Consider the following 21,363-nt stretch of genomic DNA (forward strand, 5'->3'; position numbering starts at 1 on the left):
ACACAGGCTCTTCCAGCTACTGGATGTTTCACAGAATTTTCTTTTGGGGCTAAAAACATTGGCATTACTAATGAGCTCATTAGAAATTCAGAAACTCAGACTTCATTCCAGATCTTCTGAAAAACAGTCTGCACAAGATTTCCAGTTTATTATACACATTAAAATTCAAGAGATGCCTTCTAACTCATCATCTCTTTTTTATCTTAAAAATATACACAGCTCATTCTTTATGATGTAAACATTGCACTAAAAAATGTATATGTTTGTGTATATGCTCTTTTTTTGTTTGTTTGTTTGTTCTTGTTTTTTTTTTTTTTTGAGGCGGAGTCTTGCTCTGTGGCCCGGACTGGAGTGCAGTGGCCGGATCTCAGCTCACTGCAAGCTCCGCCTCCCGCGTTTACGCCATTCTCCTGCCTCAGCCTCCCGAGTAGCTGAGACTACAGGCGCCCGCCACCTCGCCCAGCTAGTTTTTGTATTTTTAGTAGAGACCGGGTTTCACCGTGTTAGCCAGGATGGTCTCGATCTCCTGACCTCGTGATCCGCCCGTCTCGGCCTCCCAAAGTGCTGGGATTACAGGCTTGAGCCACCGCGCCCGGCCTATATGCTCTTAATTTTATACTTTATTATCTAAAAAGTATCATATATACACTGGTGTTGTGGATCTTATGCCATTCTCTTCTCTCAGAGTTAGAGGATATTTTAGAGAATATTTCTGTGTTAAAAATTACTGCAAATTTTCAGTTATTTCTATTAATCAGAACCAATTCTCTTTACTCTGTTGTTTCATTATAATTAAAATGATAACTTCTGCTCATGGCCACTTGGTAAATATATGTGTGTCTGTGTGCTTATGTTTTTCAGGGGCCATTGACATTTAGGGATGTGGCCATAGAATTCTCTCTGGAGGAGTGGCAATGCCTGGACACTGCTCAGCAGGGTTTGTATAGGAAAGTGATGTTAGAGAACTACAGAAACCTGGTCTTCTTGGGTAAGAATACCTTTAATACACAATTTCTAATATACCCTAAAGGTTTCCTTTCTCTTTTTTTGTGGAATGATTTTTGGTAATTTATGCTTTGCATAAATTAGTTTCTGATCCGTTTTTTCAAGAAAATCTTGAGACTTTGTGTGGAAAAGAATGTCTTCAAGATGTTTCATCTTGACCTGAACTTCCCACATTCCAAAGCTGATCTATATCCTTCACGCTAGATCAGTGGTAATTCTAGAAATTTAGTGGCATAAAATATTGTTGCCCATGATTTTAGACCGGGCACGGTGGCTCACTCCTGTAATCTCAGCACTTTGGGAGGCTGAGGCAGGTGGGTCATGAGGTCAGAAGTTTGAGACCAGCCTGGCCAACAAAGTGAAAATACAAAAATTAGCCAGGCATGGTGGCACGTGCCTGTAGTCCCAGCTACTCAGGAAGCTGAGGCAGGAGAATCACTTGAACCCAGGAGAACGGGGGTTGTAGTGAGCCAAGATCATGACACTGCACTCCAGCCTTGGCAACAGAGCGAGACTCCATCTCAAAAATAAATAAATGTGTATATATATATATGCCCATATTTTAAAATCTATTCATCACCACCAATTGTTTGATTCATGAGTACTGGATAGTGAAATTAAGGACCTACAAGTTTTAAATATTCTCTAAATATTTAGAAATTTATCTCATTAATTAGTATTTTGGGATTATTCTAGAATATTCTGTCACTTCCTCTTTACTAAGCATACTACTAGGATGGTAATTGGAGAATATGAGAAAGATTCATGTTATTTATTTCTAATAAAGCAGGTATTGCTCTCACTAAGCCAGACCTGATCACCTGTCTGGAGCAAGGAAAAGAGCCCTGGAATATAAAGAGTCATGAGATGGTAGCCAAAAGCTCAGGTAGGTGAGGGTGAACACAACAGATGACACAGATAAGAGGTCCAAAGGTCAAAAAGAAAACTGGTCATTCAAATGTGATTTGGGAAGCTGTGTTCCAAAGGAAATAGTTTCTGGGACGCCTGAGTGTTTTTGTTTTTTGGGTTTTTAAATTTTTTTATTTACTTTATTTTTTATTATTTATTTATTTATTTATTTATTTATTTCTGTCATGTAGGGGCATCTTCTGTCTTATGCTTTTAAATTCTTTAAAGATTCTACTTTCCTTTTGGTGATCTTCCTTCAAGTTTACAGTGAGAGCCAGAGTCCTTTTCATGGAGTATAAAAGACTGTACAATCTGCCTGCTTTTCCATTACTTTGGGGTACACACAGATATCTGCATAATTTTGGGAAACTCCATGTTAAACTATTTTTTAGTTCTGTTTTTTCATCATGTCTGAAATGTATGAAAGCAGTGGTTTCTGTTCCACTGATTTGTTAATCTTTCTGCACATTCCATCCTGTTTTTACTACTATATTCTTGAAATACAGTTAGAAATTATAAAGTATAATACCCCTCTTCACTGGAATTTTAATAGGAAGTTTATTGAAGCTATAGACTAGATAATATGACACTTTAACAATATTTATTCTTTCAATCCATGGACATGAAATATTTTAAAATTTGTGTCTTCAATAATTTATTTCATTGGTATCTTACATCTTTTTTGTTTTGTTTTGTCTTTTGAGAAGGAGTCTCGCTCTTTTGCCAGGTTGGAGTGCAGTGGCGTGATCTTGACTCACTGCAACTTCTGCCTCCTGGGTTCAAGCAATCTTCCTGCCTCAGACTCCTGCATAGCTGGGACTACAGGCCCATGCCACCACACCCAGCTAATTTTTTGTATTTTTGGTAGAGACAGGGTTTCACCATGTTGGTCAGATTGTCTTGATCTCTTGACCTCGTGATCTGCCTGCCTCGGCCTCCCAAAGTGTTGGGATTACAGGCGTGAGCCACTGTGCCTATCATATCTTTTATTTATTTATTTTTTTAATTTAATTTAATTTAATTTTATGTTTTTATTATACTTTAAGTTCTAGGGTACATGTGCATAATGTGCAGGTTTGTTACATATGTATACTTGTGCCATGTTGGTGTGCTGCACCCATCAACTCGTCAGCACCCATCAATTCATCATTTATACCATGTATAACTCCCCAATGCAATCCTTCCCCCCTCCCCCCTCCCCATGATAGGCCCCGGTGTGTGATGTTCACCTTCCCGAGTCCAAGTGAGCTCATTGTTCAGTTCCCACCTATGAGTGAGAACATGCGGTGTTTGGTTTTCTCTTCTTGTGATAGTTTGCTAAGAATGATGGTTTCCAGCTGCATCCATGTCCCTACAAAGGACGCAAACTCGTCCTTTTTTATGGCTGCATAGTATTCCATGGTGTATATGTGCCACATTTTCTTAATCCAGTCTGTCACTGATGGACATTTGGGTTGATTCCAAGTCTTTGCTATTGTGAATAGTGCCGCAATAAACATACGTGTGCATGTGTCTTTGTAGTAGAATAATTTATAATCCTTTGGGTATATACCCAGTAGTGGGATGGCTGGGTCATATGGTACATCTAGTTCTAGATCCTTGAGGAATTGCCATACTGTTTTCCATAATGGTTGAACTAGTTTACAATCCCACCAACAGTGTAAAAGTGTTCCTATTTCTCCACATCCTCTCCAACACCTGTTGTTTCCTGATTTTTTAATGATTGCCGTTCTAACTGGTGTGAGATGGTATCTCATTGTGGTTTTGATTTGCATTTCTCTGATGGTGAGTGATGATGAGCATTTTTTCATGTGTCTGTTGGCTGTATGAATGTCTTCTTTTGAGAAATGTCTGTTCATATCCTTTCCCCACTTTTTGATGGGGTTGTTTGTTTTTTTCTTGTATATTTGTTTGAGTTCTTTGTAGATTCTGGAAATTAGCCCTTTGTCAGATGTGTAGATTGCAAAAATTTTCTCCCATTCTGTAGGTTGCCTGTTCACTCTGATGATAGTTTCTTTTGCTGTGCAGAAGCTCTTTAGTTTAATTAGATCCCATTTGTCAATTTTGGCTTTTGCTGCCGTTGCTTTTGGTGTTTTAGACATGAAGTCCTTGCCCATGCCTATGTCCTGAATGGTACTACCTAGATTTTCTTCTAGGGTTTTTATGGTATTAGGTCTAACATTTAAGTCTCTAATCCATCGTGAATTAATCTTCGTATAAGGAGTAAGGAAAGGATCTCATATCTTTTAATGTAAAGATTTTTTTTACCTTCTTGGTTAAATTTGCTCTCAGAAGTTTATTATTTTAATGCTATTGTAAATAAGATTGTTCTCTTAATTGTATCAGATGGTTTAAATTTATGGAACAATAATTTATACTTGTGGGTTAATTTTATATTTTGCTAATTTACCGAGTGTATTTATTACTTTAGACAAATTTCAATGTAGTGTTTATTTTTTACATATATAAGATCATATGATGCACAAATAGTAACTTTTACTTACTTATCTTTGTTTTCAGTGGCTTTTTAAAAATGTTTTTGACTCATCATTCTGCCACTTTTTTCCAGTCCTACGTTAAAATAGAAGCATTCACAGTGAGCACAATACAATTTTGCATTGGTGTCTGTGAATTTGACAGAGCAGACACCTCTTCACCTTTTTGTTTGTTTGTTTTTGTGTTTTTTTTTTTTTGAGACGGCGTTTGGCTGCTGTTGCCCAGGCAGGAGTGCAGTGGCGCGATCTCTGGCTCACTGCAACCTCCGCCTCCCGGGTTCAGGCAATTCTCTGTCTCAAAGAAAAAAAAGAAAGAAGAAAAAGAAAAATTAATGGTTTCAAAAACACGTAACATAAAATTTACCATCTTAAATCTTTTTTTTTTTTGTTTTTTTTTTTTTGAGACAGAGTCTTGCTCTGTCGCCCAGGCTGGAGTGCAATAGCGTGATCTCAGCTCACTGTAACCTCCACTTTCTGGGTTCAAGCAGTTCTCCTGCCTCAGCTTCCTGGGTAGGTGGGATTATAGGTAAACGACACCACGCCTGGGTAATTTTTTCGATTGTTAGTAGAGACAGGGTTTCACCATGTTCGCCAGGCTAGTCTTGAATTCCTGGCCTCATCGGGGCGCAGTGGCTCAAGCCTGTAATCCCAGCACTTTGGGAGGCCGAGACGGGCGGATCACGAGGTCAGGAGATGGAGACCATCCTGGCTAACACGGTGAAACCCCCTCTCTACTAAAAAAAAAAAAACTAGCCGGGCGTGGTGGCGGCCCCCTGTAGTCCCAGCTACTGGGAGGCTGAGGCAGGAGAATGGCGTAAACGCGGAAGGCGGAGCTTGCAGTGAGCTGAGATCTGGCCGCTGCACTCCAGCCTGGGTGATAAAGCGAGACTCTGTCTCAAAAAAAAAAAAGAAAGAAAGAAAGAAAGAATCCCTGGTCTCAAGCGATCCCTCCGCCTCAGCCTTCCAAAGTGCTGGGATTACAGGCATGAACCACTGCGCCCAGCCTACCAAAAATTTCTTTAAGTGTACATTTCAGGGCCAGAGGTGGTGGTGGCTCACAACTGTAGTCCCAGGATTTCGGGAGATCAAGAAAGGAGGATCACTTGAGCCCAAAAGTTTGTGACCAGCCAGGGCAACACGGGGAGATTCCTTCTCCACAAAATTATTTTAAAAATTGCCAGGCATGGTGGTGTGCAACTGTGGTTTCAGCTACTTGGGAAATTGAGAGAAGAGAATTACTTGAGCCTGGAAGTTTGAGGCTGAAGTGAGTTGTGCCACTGCACTCCAGCTTGGGTGACAGAGTGAGACTGTCTCAAAAACAAAAAAAAAGTTTTACAGGCGAGGCGTGGTGGCTCATGTCTGTAATCCCAGCACTTTGGGAGGCTGAGGCGGGCAGACTACCTGAGGTCAGAAGTTCAAGACCAGCCTGACCAGCATAGTGAAACCCCATCTCTACTAAAAATACAAAAATTAGCGAGGCCTTGTGACAGGTGCCTGTAATCCCAGCTACTCAAGAGGCTGAGGCAGGAGAATTGCTTGAACCTGGGAGCCATAGGTTGCAGTAGCCAAGATTGCCCCATTACCCTTCAGCCTGGGCAACAAGAGTGAAATATCATCTTAAAAATAATAATAATAATAATAATAATAATAATAATAATTACATTTTAACCATGTTAAGTAGATTCACATTGGTATGCCAAAGACTTATAGAAATTTTACATCTTATGAAACTAAAAATACCCAATAAGTAACAACAACCCATTTTGCCCTCTCCTCAGCCCTTGACAAGCACCCTTCTACTTTCTGTTTTTATGAGTGTGACTATTTAAGATATCTCATGTAAGTGGAATAATACAGTGTCCATCATTTTGTTTCTGGCTTATTTCAGGTGACGTAATATTCTCAAAGTTTATCTTAAAATGTGACAAGATTTTCTTCTTTAAGTCTGAATAATATTCCATTGTATGTATATGTTACATTTTTGATGTGTTCATAAATCAAGAGACACCCGGGTTGCCTCAGACTTTTGACTTTTGTGAGTACTGGTACAATAATCATAGCTGTTCAAATATGTCTTCTAGGTCTTTTGTTGCATATTTTGAATTTAGATTCATTAATGGAGTTGCTGTATTTGATAATTCCATTTTTAATTATTTGAGAAACGTAACATTTTAAAATGATGACTGCATCTTTGTTTTCTACCAGCATCAACAGAGGTTTCATTTTCATTGCATCATCAACAGATTTGGCATCTTTAAATAATTTATAGTGGCCATTGTAATTCGATGTGAGGTGATTTCGTTTTTCATTTTTATTTTTATGCGTTTCTCTACAAATTATTAATTTGTAATTTGGTCAGGCTGGTCTTGAACTTGTGACCTCAGGTGATCCACGCACCTCGGCCTCCAAAGTGCTAGGATTACAGGTGTGAACCACTGCGCCTGGCCTGAATATTAACTCTTATCACATGTGACTTGCAAATATTTTCACCCATTTCTTATGAGGCATTTTCACATGATTGAAGGTTTTTTTTTTCTAATGTGGAGAAATTTTGAAGTAGAGTGTAGTTAAATTTTTCTGTTTTTTTTTGTTATTGTTCATGCATTTAATGTTGTAGCTAAGAAAATGATGCCAAGACCCATGTCATGATTTTTTTCTATTTTGTTCTAAGAGATTTGTTTTTTTATGTGTGTATTTTATTGAAAACTTTTTTTATATATGGTTCAAGGAAATGATCCAACTTTATTTTATCAGTGTTGATATTTAGTTATTAACATTATTTTTTGTAAAAGTTACCTTTTCTCTATTGTATGTTCATGGCGGCTTTGTGGAAGTTCATCTAATCATATACACAAGGGTTCGTTTCTGAACTCTATTCCGCTCTTTCATCTGTTTATCTGTCTTTGTATTAGTACCATACTGTTATTGTTATTGTAGCTTTTAATGTTTTAAAATCAGGAAGTATAATGCCTCTGTTCTTTTCATGGGTGTTTGGTTAGTTATAGTTCACAATCAAATATTTTAAAGAATATTTCTGTAATAACTGTGCTATTGAGATTTTTATAGAGATTGTACTGAATTTGCTCACCTCTGTAGGTTATGTTGGTATCTCAACAAAATTAAAATTTTTGATCCTTGGCAGGAATATGTTGAAGAATGTGTTTTTTTTTTTTTTTTTTTTTTTTTTTTGAGACGGAGTCTCGCTCTGTCGCCCAGGCTGGAGTGCAGTGGCCGGATCTCAGCTCACTGCAAGCTCCGCCTCCCAGGTTTACGCCATTCTCCTGCCTCAGCCTCCCGAGTAGCTGGGACTACAGGCGCCCGCCACCTCGCCCAGCTAGTTTTTTGTATTTTTTTAGTAGAGACGGGGTTTCACTGTGTTAGCCAGGATGGTCTCGATCTCCTGACCTCGTGATCCGCCCGTCTCGGCCTCCCAAAGTGCTGGGATTACAGGCTTGAGCCACCGCGCCCGGCCTGAGACAGAATCTTCCTATGTTGCCTAGGATAGTTTCTAACTCATGGGCTCAAGCAGTTCTCTTGCCTCAGCCTCCCAAAATTACGTAGTATTACAGGTGTGAGCCATTGCACTCAGCTCATCTGTTTTATATTTAGAGATTCTAACAGAATACATCAAGTATAAATAAGAATGTTGTGTATTATTTTGCTTTTAACTGAAAAATTTTCTACGTGTCTGTTAAGCCTAGTTTGTCTGTGATATGGTTTGGATGTCCATGTTCTGCAAACCTCATGCTGCATTGTAATCCTCCATGTTGGATGTGGAACTCGGTAGGGAGGTTTTTTGGTCATGGGGGCAAATTTCTCATAAATGCCTTAGCACCAGCCTTTTGATAATCAGAAAGTTTACACTTCATTAATTCAAATGAGAGCAGTTCATTAAAAGAAGCTGGCTTTTTAAATTTTTTCGAGATGGAGTTTCACTCTGTAGTCTAGGCTGGAGTGCAATGGCGCCATCATAGCTCACTGCAACCTCTGCCTCCCTGGTTCAAGGGATTCCCTTGCCTCAGCCTCCCAAATAGCTGGGATTACAGGCACCCGCCACCATGCCTAGCTAATTTTTGTAGTTTTTTAGTAGAGATGGGATTTCACCATGTTGTTCAGGCTGGTCTCGAACTCCTGACCTCATTGATCTCCCAAAGTGCTTGGAGTATAGGCGTGAGTCTGTGTGCCTGGCCTGAACCTGGCTTTTTCACCTCACACTTGCTCTTTTTCTTACCACATCCAGTTTCCAGTCTCTGCATATGGCTAGTCAGTTCTCCCAGAACCATTTATTGAATAGGGAGTTCTTTCCTTGTGGCTTGTTTTTGTCAGGTTTTTCAAAGATTAGGTGGTTGTAGATATACAGTCTTATTTCCGAGTTCTTTATTCCGTTTCATGGGTCTATGTGTCTGTTTTTATACCAGTGCCAGGCTGTTTTGGTTACTACAACCTTGTAGCATAGTTTTAATTGGATAGCATGATGAATCCAACTTTGTTCTTTTTGCTTAAGATTGTCTTGGCTATATAGGGCCTTTTGGGGTTCCATATTAATTTTAAAATAGTTTTCTCATTCTCCATCAATTTTTTTTTTTTTTTTTTTTTGACAGAGTGTCACTCTGTCGCCCAGGCTGGAGTGCAGTGGCGCAATCTCGGCTCATTGCAACCTCCACCTCCTGGGTTCAAGCAGTTCTCCTGACTCAGTTTCCTGAGTAGCTGGGATCACAGGCGTGCACCACCACACCCAGCTAATTTTTGTATTTTTAGTAGAGATGGGGTTTCACCATGCTGGCCAGGCTGGTCTTGAACTCCTAACCTCAACTGATCTGCCTGCCTCGGCCTTCAAAGTGCTGGGATTACAGGTGAGAGCCACCATGCCCGGCCTGCATCAATGTTTATCAGGGATATTGGTTTTAAGTTTTTGTTGTTGTTGTTTTTATATCTCTGCCAGGTTGAGTATCAGAATGATGCTGATCTTATAAAATGAGTTAGGGAGGAGTTCCTCCTTTTCTTTCATTTAAAATGGTTTCAGAAGAGATAGTACCAGCTCTTCTTTGTACCTCTGGTAGAATCCAGCTGTAAATCCATCTGGTCCTGGGGTTTTTTTGGTTGGTAGCCTATTTATTACTGTCTCAATTTCAGAACTTGTTGTTGGTCTATTCAGTGATTCAACTTCTTTCTGATTCAGTCTTGGGAGGGTTATGTGTCCAGTAATTTATCCATTTCTTCTAGATTTTCCAGTTTATGTACATAGAGGTGTTGATAGTATTTTCTGATGTCTGTATTTCTTTTTTCTTCTTCTTCTTTTTTTTTTTTTTTTTTTTTTTTTTTTTGAGATGAAGTCTTGCTCTTGTCCCCCAGCCTGGAGTGTGATGGTGTGATCTCGGCTCACTGCAACCTCCGCCTCCTGGGTTCAAGTGATTCTCCTGCCTCAGCCCCCTGAGTAGCTGAAATGATAAGCGCCAGCCACCATGCCTGGCTAATTTTTTTTTATTTTATTTTTAGTAGAGACAGGGTTTCACTTTGTTGGCCAGGCCACTCTATAACTCCTGACCTCAGGTGATCCACCCACTTTGGCCTCCCAAAGTGCTGGGATTACAGGCATGATCCACCACACCCAGCCCTGATGATTGTATTAATCTAGGGTCACTGCTGATATCTGCTTTATCATTTTTTATTGTGTCTATTTCATTCTTCCCTCTTTTCTTTATTAATCTAGCTAGTGGTCTATCTCTTTTATTTTTTTAAAAAACAGCTCCTGGATTTATTGATTTTTTTTGAAGGGTTTTTTTTTTGTGACTCTGTCTTGTATGGTTCCACTCTGATCCTGGTTATTTTTTGTCTTCTGCTGGCTTTGGGGTTTGTTTGCTCTTGGTTCTCTTTTTCTTTTAGTAGTGATGTTAGGGAGTCAATTTGAGATCTTTCTAGCTTTTTGATGTGGGTACTTAGTGCTATTTTTTCCCCCTTAACACTACTTTAGCTGTATTCCAGAGATTCTGGTATATTGCCTCTTTGTTCTCATTGGTTTCAAATAATTTTTTGATTTCTGACTTAATTTTATTATTTACTCAGAAGTCATTCAGGAGTATGTTGTTAAATTTCCATGTAGTTGTGTGGTTTTGAGTGAGTTTCTTACTCTTGAGTTCTAATTTGATTGCACTGTGGTCTGAGAAACTGTTACGATTTCAGTTCTTTTGAATTTGCTAAGGAATGTTTTACTTCCAATTATATAATCAATTTTAAAGTAAGTGTCATGTGGCAGTTAGAAGAATGTGTTTTTTTTTTTTTGGCTGGTGAGTTCTGTAAATATCTGTCAGGTCCACTTGACCTGATAGAAGTCCTGAATATCCTTGTTATTTTTCTTTCCCAAAGATCTGTCTAGTATTGGCAGTGGGGTGTTAAAGTCTCCCACTGTCATTTTGTGGGAGTCTAAGGCTTTTTGTAGGTATCTAAGTATGTTTTATAAATTTGAGTGCTGGCTGGACATGTGACTCATGCCTGTAATGCCAGCACTTTCGGAGGCCAAGGCGGGCAGATCCCCTGAGTTCAGGAGTTTGAGACCAGCCTAGCCAACATGGTGAAACCCTGTCTCTATTAAAACAAATTAGCTGGGAATAGTGGTTGGTGCCTGTAATCCCACCTACTCAGGAAGCTGAGGCAGGAGAATCACTTGAAACTGCGAAGTGAAGGTTGCAGTGAGCCAAGATCGTGCCATTGCACTCTAGCCTGGGCAACAGAGTGAGATTCCATCTCAAAAAATAGATCAAGGCCGGGCGCGGTGGCTCAAGCCTGTAATCCCAGCACTTTGGGAGGCCGAGACGGGCGGATCACGAGGTCAGGAGATCGAGACCATCCTGGCTAACACGGTGAAACTCCGTCTCTACTTAAAAAAAAACTAGCCGGGCGAGGTGGCGGGCACTTGTGGTCCCAGCTGCTCGGGAGGCTGAGGCAGGAGAATGGCGTGAACCCGGGAGGTGGAGCTTGCAGTGAGCTGAGATCTGGCCACTGCACTCCAGCCTGGGCGACAGAGCAAGACTCTGTCTCCAAAAAAAAAAAAATAGATCAATAAGGCCTGTCATGGTGGCTCATGCCTGTAATGCCAGCACTTTTGGAGGCTGAGGCTGGCCGATCATGAGGTAAGGAGATCAAGACCATCCTGGCTAACAAGGTGAAACCCTGTCTCTACTAAAAATACAAAATATTAGCCGAGCATGGTGGCGAGCGCCTGTAGTCCCAGCTACTCGGAAGGCTGAGGCAGGAGAATGGCATGAACCCAGGAGGTGGAGCTTGTAGTGAGCCAAGATCATGCCACTGCACTCCAACAAATGCTAAGGGAAAAGTGACAGAGCGAGACTTGGTCTCAAAGAAAGTCAATCAATCAATAAAAACAAATCTGGGTGTTCCTTGAATTGACCCTTTACCATTATGTAGTATCCTTCCTTGTCTTTTTTGATCTTTGTTGGTTTAAAGTCTGTTTTATCATAAACTACAATTGCCACCCCTGCTTATTTTGTCATTTTATTTGCTTGGTAAATTTTTCTCTCTTTATTTTCAGGCTATGTGTGTCTTTGCATGTGAGATGGGTCTCTTGAATACAGCACACCAGTGAGTCTTGACTCTTTAACCAGCTTGCCATTCTGTCTTGTTCTTTTTTTTTTTTTTTTCTTTTAGACAGAGTCTCACACTGTTGCCCAGGCTGGAGTCTGGAGTGCAGTGGCACGATCTTGGCTCACTGCCAGCTCTGCCTCCCAGGTTCACACCATTCTCCTGCGTCAGCCTCCTGAGTAGCTGGGATTACAGGCACCTGCCACCATGCCTGGCTAATTTTTTGTATTTTTAGTAGAGACGAGGTTTCACTGTGTTAGCTAGTATGGTCTTGATCTCTTGACCTCGTGATCCACCCGCCTCGGCCTCCAAAAGTGCTGGGATTAATTGGGGCATTTAGTCCATTTAAATTTAAGGTTAATATTGTTGTGTGTGAATTTGATCCTGTTCTTGTGGTGCTAGCTGGTTATTTTGCAGACCTGTTGATGTAGTTGTTTCATAATGTCACTGGTCTTTGTACTTCAGTGTGTTTTTCATTTGCTGGTAGTGGTTTCTTCTTTTCATATTTAGTGCTGCTTTTAGGAGCTCTTGCAAGGCAGGCCTAGTGGTGATGAATTCCCTTAGCATTTGTTTGTCTGAAAATGATTTCATTTCTCCTTCACTTATGAAGCTTAGTTTTGCTGGATATTCTGGGTTAGAAATTCATTTTTTTAAGAATGCTGAATATTGGCCCCCAATGTCTTCTGGCTTGTAGGGTGTCTTGTTAGAGGTCCAATTTTTAGTAGGCTACCTGGCCTTCCCTTTGGCTGCTCTTATCATTTTTTCCTGAAGTTTAACATTGAAGAATCTGATAATTACGTATCTTGAGGTTGATCTTCTCATGAAATATCTTACTGGAGTTCTCTGGATTTTCTGAATTTGGTTGATGGCCTGTCTTGGAAAAGTTCTTCTGGATGATATCCTGAAGTATGTTTTCCAACTTGGTTCCATTCTTTCCATCTCTTCAGGGTACTGCAATCACTTGTAAGTTTGGTCTTTTTACATAATCCAATAGTTTTCGAAGATTTTTTTCATTCCTTTTTATTTTTATTTTTTCAATCTTATCTGCCTTATTTCAGCAAGATACTCTTCAAGCTCTGAAATTCTTTTCCCTGCTTGGTCTACTCAGTTATTGATACTTGTGGTTGCATTGTGAAGTTCTCATGTTGTGTTTTTCAGTTGCATCAGGTCGGTCAAGTTCATCTCTGAACTAATTATTTGGGTTAACAGCTCCTGTAATGTTTTTCATGGTTCTTAGCTTCTTTGCATTGGGTTAGAACATGCTTCATTAGCTCATTGAAGTTCATTATTGCCCACCTTCTGAAGCCTGCTTCTCTCAATTTATCCATCTCAGCCTTCTCCCAGGTCTGTGCTCTTGTTGGAGATATGTTGTGATTATTTGGAGGAGTAGAGACACTCTGGCTTTTTGAGTTTACAGCATTTTTTTATTGATTCTTCTCATTGTCATGAGTTTATCTAGCTTTGGTCTTTGAGGCTGCTGACCTTTGGATGGGTTTTTTGTGGCAACATCTTTGTTGGTGCTGCTGTTGTTGCTTTCTGTTTTTCCTTTAACAGTCAGGCCCCTCTTCAGTAGGGCCTCTGTGATTTGCTTGGGATCTACTTCAGATCCTATTTGCCTGGGTTTCTCCCACACCTGGAGGTGTCACCAGTGAAGTCTGCAGAACAGCAGAGAGAACTGCCTGCTCCTTCATCTGTAAGCTTTATCCCAGATGGGCACTGAACTGATGACAGTGGGAATGCTTCTTTATAAGTTGTCTTACAATGCCTGTTGGGGGGGTCTCACCTAGTCAGGATGCACAGGATTTAGGAACCACTTAACAAAGCACTCTGGCTGCTGCTTGGTGAAGGGGGTGTGCTTCAGTGGGGGAAATTCCATACATCTGGACTGTCCAGATTCCTCAGAGCCAGCAGGGGGAAAGACTAAGTCTGCTGATCTGCAGAAACCACCTCATTGTTACTGTTTCATGTGTTTCTTATAGATATGTCTTTTCTCATTTCCTGTGTTACTCTCTTAAGTTTTGTTTGTTTTAATTTTGTTGTGACATGTACTTTGATTATTTTTTATTTTGTTCTGCATACTTTCCATAAGTATAATGTAGTCATCTTGAAATATAATGTAGCCATATTGAAAAACAGATTACATAAAACATCTTTTTTTTTTTTTTTTTTTGAGACCGAGTCTCACTGTGTCGCCCAGGCTGGAGTGCAGTGGCCCGATCTTGGCTCGCTACAACCTCCGCCTCCCGGATTCAAGCGATTCTCCTGCCTCAGCCTCCCGAGCAGCTGGGACTACAGGTGTCCGCCACCACTCCTGGCTAATTTTTGTATTTTTAGTAGAGATGGAGTTTCACCATATTGGCCAGGCTGGTCTCGAACTCCTGACCTTGTGATCCGCCTGCCTCAGCCTCCCAAAGTGCTGGGATTACAGGCTTGAGCCACTGCGCCCGGCCTATAAAACAACTTAAAGTTAAAACAATGTATTTTAATCTCATCACACCTTCAATTAAATACAAAACCTGTACTGTTATATTTTCCAATTTGTTATTAATATTCAAAGCCATATTATCTTACATTGTGTATCTACTAACAGATTTATGCAGATTTGTATCTTGTTTGTTATATCTAAATAAGAACTGTAAGGGTTTTATGCCCATCATTGTGATAGTAGAAAATTCTGTGTGTGTCTGTTATTTACATTTAATGGACAGCTTTGTATTTATATACAGTTTTTTGATACTTCTAGCATCATTTTGTTTTTCAACATAATGGACTCATTTTAGGATTTCTTTTTGTTTGTAATCAGAGTCTCACTATGTTTCTCTGGCTGATCTTGAACTACTAGTCTCAAGTGATCTATCTGCCTTGACTTCCTAAAGCTGTAAAATTATAGGCCTAGCCACTGTGCCTGGCCACCATTTAACATTTTATGTAGGACTGTGGTAATTGTAATAAATGCCCTGAACTTTTATTTTGGAAAGTCTTTGTTTTTATCTTGTTTTCGAAGTAAAATAATTTTGAATTAAGTATTGGTTAGAAATTTTTTTATTACATCAAAATTTGGGAAGTTCTCAGCCTTTTTTTCTTCAAGTAACCTTTGTATTACTTTTGCCCTATATTCTTCTAAGATTCATTTCATGAAAATATTGATCTACTTGATGGTGTCCAGTATGTTTTACGTTCCATATTTTAATTTTGTGTTATATATTTTATATATATATTTTATATTTATTTTATATTTTATATTGTGTTATATATATATATATATATATATTTTTTTTTTTTTGAGACGGAGTCTTGCTCTGTCGCCCAGGCTGGAGTGCAGTGGCTGGATCTCAGCTCACTGCAAGCTCTGCCTCCCGGGTTCACGCCATTCTCCTGCCTCAGCCTCCCCAGTAGCTGGGACCACAGGTGCCGGCCACCTCGCCCGGCTAATTTTTTGTATTTTTAGTAGAGACGGGGTTTCACCGTGTTAGTCAGGATGGTCTCGATCTCCTGACCTCGTGATCCGCCCGTCTCGGCCTCCCAAAGTGCTGGGATTACAGGCTTGAGCCATCGCGCCCGGCCTATTGTGTTATATATTTTAAGGTATGACACCTAACACCAGCTGCTTGTGTTTCGGTGTTTTATTTTATATTATAATTGTGTATGACAGTGTTTAACTCTGTACAATTTAAGGCAGTGTCTAGCAAAATCAAATATAAATCAGCCATATGTCTACTGCCAATATAATTACTTCTGTGTTTGTTTGCCTTTATAAATATCTCTGTTTATTTTTTGACTTGTATATTTGTTGTGTAGGTTTGTTGTAAATGGTCGTTCGGTCTTGGCCAGGTGACCAGTTATAAAAATTCTAATTCCAATATTTGTTGTGAATCTATATTACTTCTGTGTGGGAGAAACACTTTGGAATTTGAAGATAATATTGAAACTATTTTAATTGGATCTTTTTAGGTATTGTTCATTTTTACTTGTCCAAAACACACAAAATATTATCTTTTTTTTTTTTGAAACAGAGTCTTACTCTGTTGCCCAGGCTGAGGTGAAGTGGTGGGATCTTGGCTCACTGCCACCTCTGCCTCCTGGTTTCAACTGATTCTTTCGCCTCACTCCGTTGCCCAGGCTGGTCTCAAAGTCCTGACCTTGTGATCCGCCCACCTTGGCCTCCCACAGTCCTGGGATTACAGATGTGAGTTAGCGCACCTGACTCATTACCAAATATTTTTTAATATTCTGTTTAGTCCTATTATTTATATTTATAATGTTATGCAACATACCCCTAGAATGTTTTATCTTGCAAAGCTCAATCTCAATGTACAACAACAACCAGTTTTTCTGATTTTCTGGCACTTTGCAAAAACCACTTTGTTTTCTGTTTCTAAGAATGTGACTGCCTCATATGTCTCATACAATCTCTGTCTTATTGTGGCTAGCTCATTTTATTTTGCATAATGTCATCAAACTTTATTTTTAGAGTTGTTAGAATATTTCCTGCTTTTTAAATCCTGGGTGATATTCCAGTATTTTTATATTGCAAATTACATCTATTGGATAATTTGGTGACAGAAATTTCCATTTCTGCTGGGTGCAGTGGCTCATTGCTGTAATCCCAGCACTTTGAGAGGCTGAGGCAGGCACATAACAAGGTCAAGAGATCAAGACCATCCTGGCCAACATAGTGAAATCCTGTCTCTACTAAAAATACAAAAAATAGCCGGGCATGGTGGTACACACTTGTAGTCCCAGCTACTCAGGAGGCCGAGGCAGGAGAATCACTTGATCATGGGAGGCTGAGGTTGCAGTAAGCTGAGATCGTGCCACTGCGCTCCAGTCTGGGCAACAGTGTAAGACTCCATCTTAAAAAAAAAAAAAAAGAAAGAAATTTGCATTGCTTTTACCTATTGCCTTTCAGTAAAAATGCTACAATAATTATGGATATGAAAATAACTCTTCATATAACCATATATGTGAAAGTTTCTATAGCTGCAGCATTCTATTTTATTAGTCTACTTTTTAACCATTATACTTATACCAAATTACTTTAATTCTGTAGCTTTGTAATGTGTTTTGAAATCAAGAACTATAATGCCTTCAACATTTTCTTTTTTTGAAGACTCTTGGGTACTTTATTGTCTCTTGACATTTTATATACTTTTGGGGTTATTGTTTCTATTTCCTCAAAAATGCAATGAGAATTTTTTAACAACATTGCATTAAATCTGTAGATTACTTTGAGAAGTATGGACGTTTTCAAAATATCAATTATTTCTACCTTTGAACAGGAGCATGCTCAAGAGTGTGTTGTTTAATTTCCATGTATTTGTAAATTTTTTTTTTTTTTTTTTTTTTTTTTTTTTTTTTTGAGGCGGAGTCTCGCTCTGTCGCCCGCACTACAGTGCAGTGGCCGGATCTCAGCTCACTGCAAGCTCCGCCTCCCGGGTTTACGCCATTCTCCTGCCTCAGCCTCCCGAGTAGCTGGGACTACAGGCGCCGCCACCTCGCCCGGCTAGTTTTTTTGTATTTTTAGTAGAGACGGGGTTTCACCGTGTTAGCCAGGATGGTCTCGAACTCCTGACCTTGTGATCCGCCCGTCTTGGCCTCCCAAAGTGCTGGGATTACAGGCTTGAGCCACCGCGCCCGGCCGTATTTGTAAATTTTTAATCTTTTTCTATTATTGTTTTATACTCTCATTCCATTTCGTTCATATAATATAATCCACACAATTTCAGTCTTAACAAATGTGTTAAGACATCTTTTTTGGCCTACCATGTGGTCTATTAAGCAGAATGTTTATGAGCAATTAAGAAGCATGTGTATCCCGATATTGTTGAGGAGACTTCTCTACACCTCTGTTAGAAATCATAGTTTTATACTGCCTTCAAGTCCTCTCTTCACTTACAAATATTCTGTTTTGTTTTTTTTTATTTTTATTATGGAAAGTAAATTATTGAAATGTTCTACTATAATATTGCTGTCTAGGTGATTCTTCCATTCTGTCAATATTTGCTTTATGTATTTGGAACCTTAATGTGAAATACACACACACATTTGACTTACGTTATCACTAAATGAATCTATTATTGTTTAATGTCCTTCTCTGTCTCTTTGCAGTTTTGACTTGTAGTACATTTTATAAAATGTGAAAGTTTTTCACTTAAGATGTAGCTTATGTAATATTTTGACCTCTTCTTTCATTTGGTTAATATTTTTGTGCAATATCTATATCCATCTTGCCACTTTCAGTTTTCTTTTATCAATATATCTCAGCTTAGTCTCATAGAAAGGCAAGTTGGATATCAGTTTTTAAAATATTTAAATAAATCTTTATTGAGAATATGTCTCTTGATTGAAAAGTTAAAGATATATATTTAAATAATTTTCTGAAGCAGAAAGACATAGTAATGTTATTTTATTCATTGCTTTATTTGATTCTTATATCTTGGTCACTCATTTTCTCTCTGTCTTTGTGTCTTTTTATTTTTATATTGATATGCTTTTACTTCTTTCTTATTTTGTTTCATTTATCTATACACATATGTTCTTCTTGGGACCTTGGGGATTATATAAGCCTCCAAAAGATACAACAGTATATTTCAATCTAGTAAAAAGGAACTTCAGTTGCATGCACAGTTTTTTTCTCATTACATCTCCCCTCAAATTTGTCATTGATTTTGCTAATTGTATCTTTTTATGTGGTGTATTTATTAACAGATGTTTATAATGATTTCTGTGATTTTCTCTTTCAAATTTTAGGAAATAATTAAAAATGTTTTCTGCACCATTATGATAATGCTAAGAAATTCCATTTTGGTGTATGTGCATATACTTAGAAGTAAAAGTATATATGTGCACATAATCTTTCCCAGAAAGTAATGTAATTTTTTGTTATTGTGGTTTTTTGTGTTTGTTTTGTTTTTATTTCATTTTTTCTTTTATTATTATACTTTTAAGTTCTAAGGTACGTGTGCACAATGTGCGGGTTTGTTACATATGTATACATGGGCCTTGTTAGTGTGCTGCACCCACTAACTTGTCATTTACATTAGGTATTTCTCCTAATGCTATCCCTCCCCACTCCCGAAAGTAATGTATTTTTATTTGACTATTTGTTGTTTTTGTTGAATCATGTTATTTTCAATAGAAGCAACTGCTTTCAGTACTTTTTATAAGTAAGGTTTATGGAGTTCCAATATACTTTTCAGAATTTTGTTATTTTTGAAAGTTTTTTTCTTTTTTTTGGCAGGACAGATTTGCTGATGGTATTGTGCTTACTTGATCATTGTATTTTTCAGGAGTTTGACTTTATCACACACCTCCCTTCTGGCCTGCAAAATTTTTGTTGACAATTCACTGGCTGTCTCATAAGACTGCTTACAAATGACGCATCACTTTTGTCTTGCAGCTCCCAAGATTCTCTTCTGGTCTGTGACTTTTGAAATTGTGCTTATATATGTGTTTGTTTGTTTGTTGAGCTTCCTCATTTGTACATCATTGTTTCTTTCAAGATTTTTCAGTTATTTTTTATATTTATTACCTACACAATTTGTTTTTTTGATATTCTAAATATTTATGTTCTTCATTTTTCTGATTTTCTATAGTTCTCTGTCTTCCTATTTCACTTATTGAGTATTATTCAATTTATTTTCAATTTTTAAAATCAATGTGTATATTTTTTTATAGTTTCTTTTTGAAAATTATATTTTTATGGAACCATATTGCCTTATTTTGTATATGTTGTAATCTTTGATTGAAATTTGGACATTAAAAAAGGCTACCTGTTACAGTCTTCATAATGTAGCTTTGTCCTGGCATGGTCTGAACAACTGTCTTGGTTAGAGATTCTGGGAGTCTCTCAAACATGTTCTTAGAATGTGTCTTGTCTGAAATTTTGTCTTATTTTTTAGTTAAAGGAGTTTATTCATGTTTCTTCTTAATAGTAATCACGTGCTATGCCTGTTTTCTCTCTGTGGTACAGCAGTCTCTCTGTTGCTGAAACATTTACCTTTGGTCTCAGCAAACTTAAACTGTCACTCCAAAGTATACCACCGTTTCTTTCAGCATTATATTTCATGAGAGACAGACACCAGTGTCTGGAAGGGCTCCTAGAAACAAGTAATAAAGATAAATGTGCCAGTGTTTTACTTGTCATTACAAAGTTGGGAATTTACTTCTAAAGACACTATCTTATATTGGGGAGCAGGAAGAGCTGTGTTGGGTAAATGTAACAGACTTTTACTTCTAAGTGGCTCTTTGCATTTTTCTTTTTTTTTTCTTTTTTTGAGATGGAGTCTTGCTGTGTCACCCAGGCTGGAGTGCAGTGGCCGGATCTCAGCTCACTGCAAACTCCGCCTCGCGGGTTTAGGCCATTCTCCTGCCTCAGCCTCCCGAGTAGCTGGGACTACAGGCGCCCGCCACCTCGCCCGGCTAGTTTTTGTATTTTTTAGTAGAGACGGGGTTTCACCGTGTTGGCCAGGATGGTCTCGATCTCCTGACCTCGTGATCCGCCCGTCTCGGCCTCCCAAAGTGCTGGGATTACAGGCTTGAGCCACCGCGCCCGGCGTCTCTTTGCATTTTTCTCACCAGGGCACTTCACACACTTAACCCATTTATAAATTTTTTTCAGATGTAATTTGGTTGGGTTTTTTTTTTTTGTTTTTTTGTTTTTTTGTTTTAACATTTACATGTCTATAAAGGAATGAGGGCCTTTGGTATTTTCCTTTGCCATCTTACTTATATAGTTTGTATAATATTATAGGTTAGATTTGTAAACTGTATTTATCTGTGTCTAGTAAGTAATTTGTTATTTTTTTTTTCTTTCAGTTATATGTTCTCATTTTGCCCAAGACCTTTGGCCAGAGTGGAACATTAAAGATTCTTTTCAAGAAGCGATACTGAAAAAATACGGAAATTATGAACATGACAATTTACAGTTACAAAAAGGCTGTAAAAGTGTGGATGAGTGTGAGGTGCACAAAGAAGATGATAACAAATTAAACCAGTGTTTGATAACTACCCAGAGCAACATATTTCAATGTGATCCATATGCAAAAGTCTTTCATACATTTTCAAATTCAAACAGACATAAGACAAGACAACCTGGAAAGAAACCTTTCAAATGTAAAAAATGTGAGAAATCATTTTGCATGCTCTTACACCTAAGTCAACATAAAAGATTTCATATTACAGAGAATTCCTACCAATGTAAAGATTGTGGCAAAGCCTTTAACTGGTTCTCAACCCTTACTACACACAGGAGAATTCATACTGGAGAGAAACCCTACAAATGTGAAGAATGTGGCAAAGCATTTAAACGGTCCTCACACCTTACTACACATAAGATAATTCATACTGGAGAGAAACC

At 38.5% G+C, this 21,363-nt stretch overlaps 1 protein-coding gene across 1 annotated transcript in view; it reads left to right on the forward strand.

Annotated features, from left to right (window-relative positions):
• Positions 1-21,363, forward strand: part of LOC111524825 (zinc finger protein 100) — a 49,307-nt gene that overhangs the window by 24,424 nt on the left and 3,520 nt on the right. The window contains exons 3-5 of the mRNA XM_031934906.1: positions 862-988; positions 1,793-1,891; positions 20,823-21,335. Coding sequence (XP_031790766.1) covers positions 862-988; positions 1,793-1,891; positions 20,823-21,335 — 739 coding nt within the window. The remainder of the gene's footprint in view (positions 1-861; positions 989-1,792; positions 1,892-20,822; positions 21,336-21,363) is intronic.

The sequence above is a fragment of the Piliocolobus tephrosceles genome, chromosome 21 (assembly GCF_002776525.5).
Source record: "Piliocolobus tephrosceles isolate RC106 chromosome 21, ASM277652v3, whole genome shotgun sequence".
NCBI classification, from domain to species: Eukaryota; Metazoa; Chordata; class Mammalia; order Primates; family Cercopithecidae; genus Piliocolobus; species Piliocolobus tephrosceles.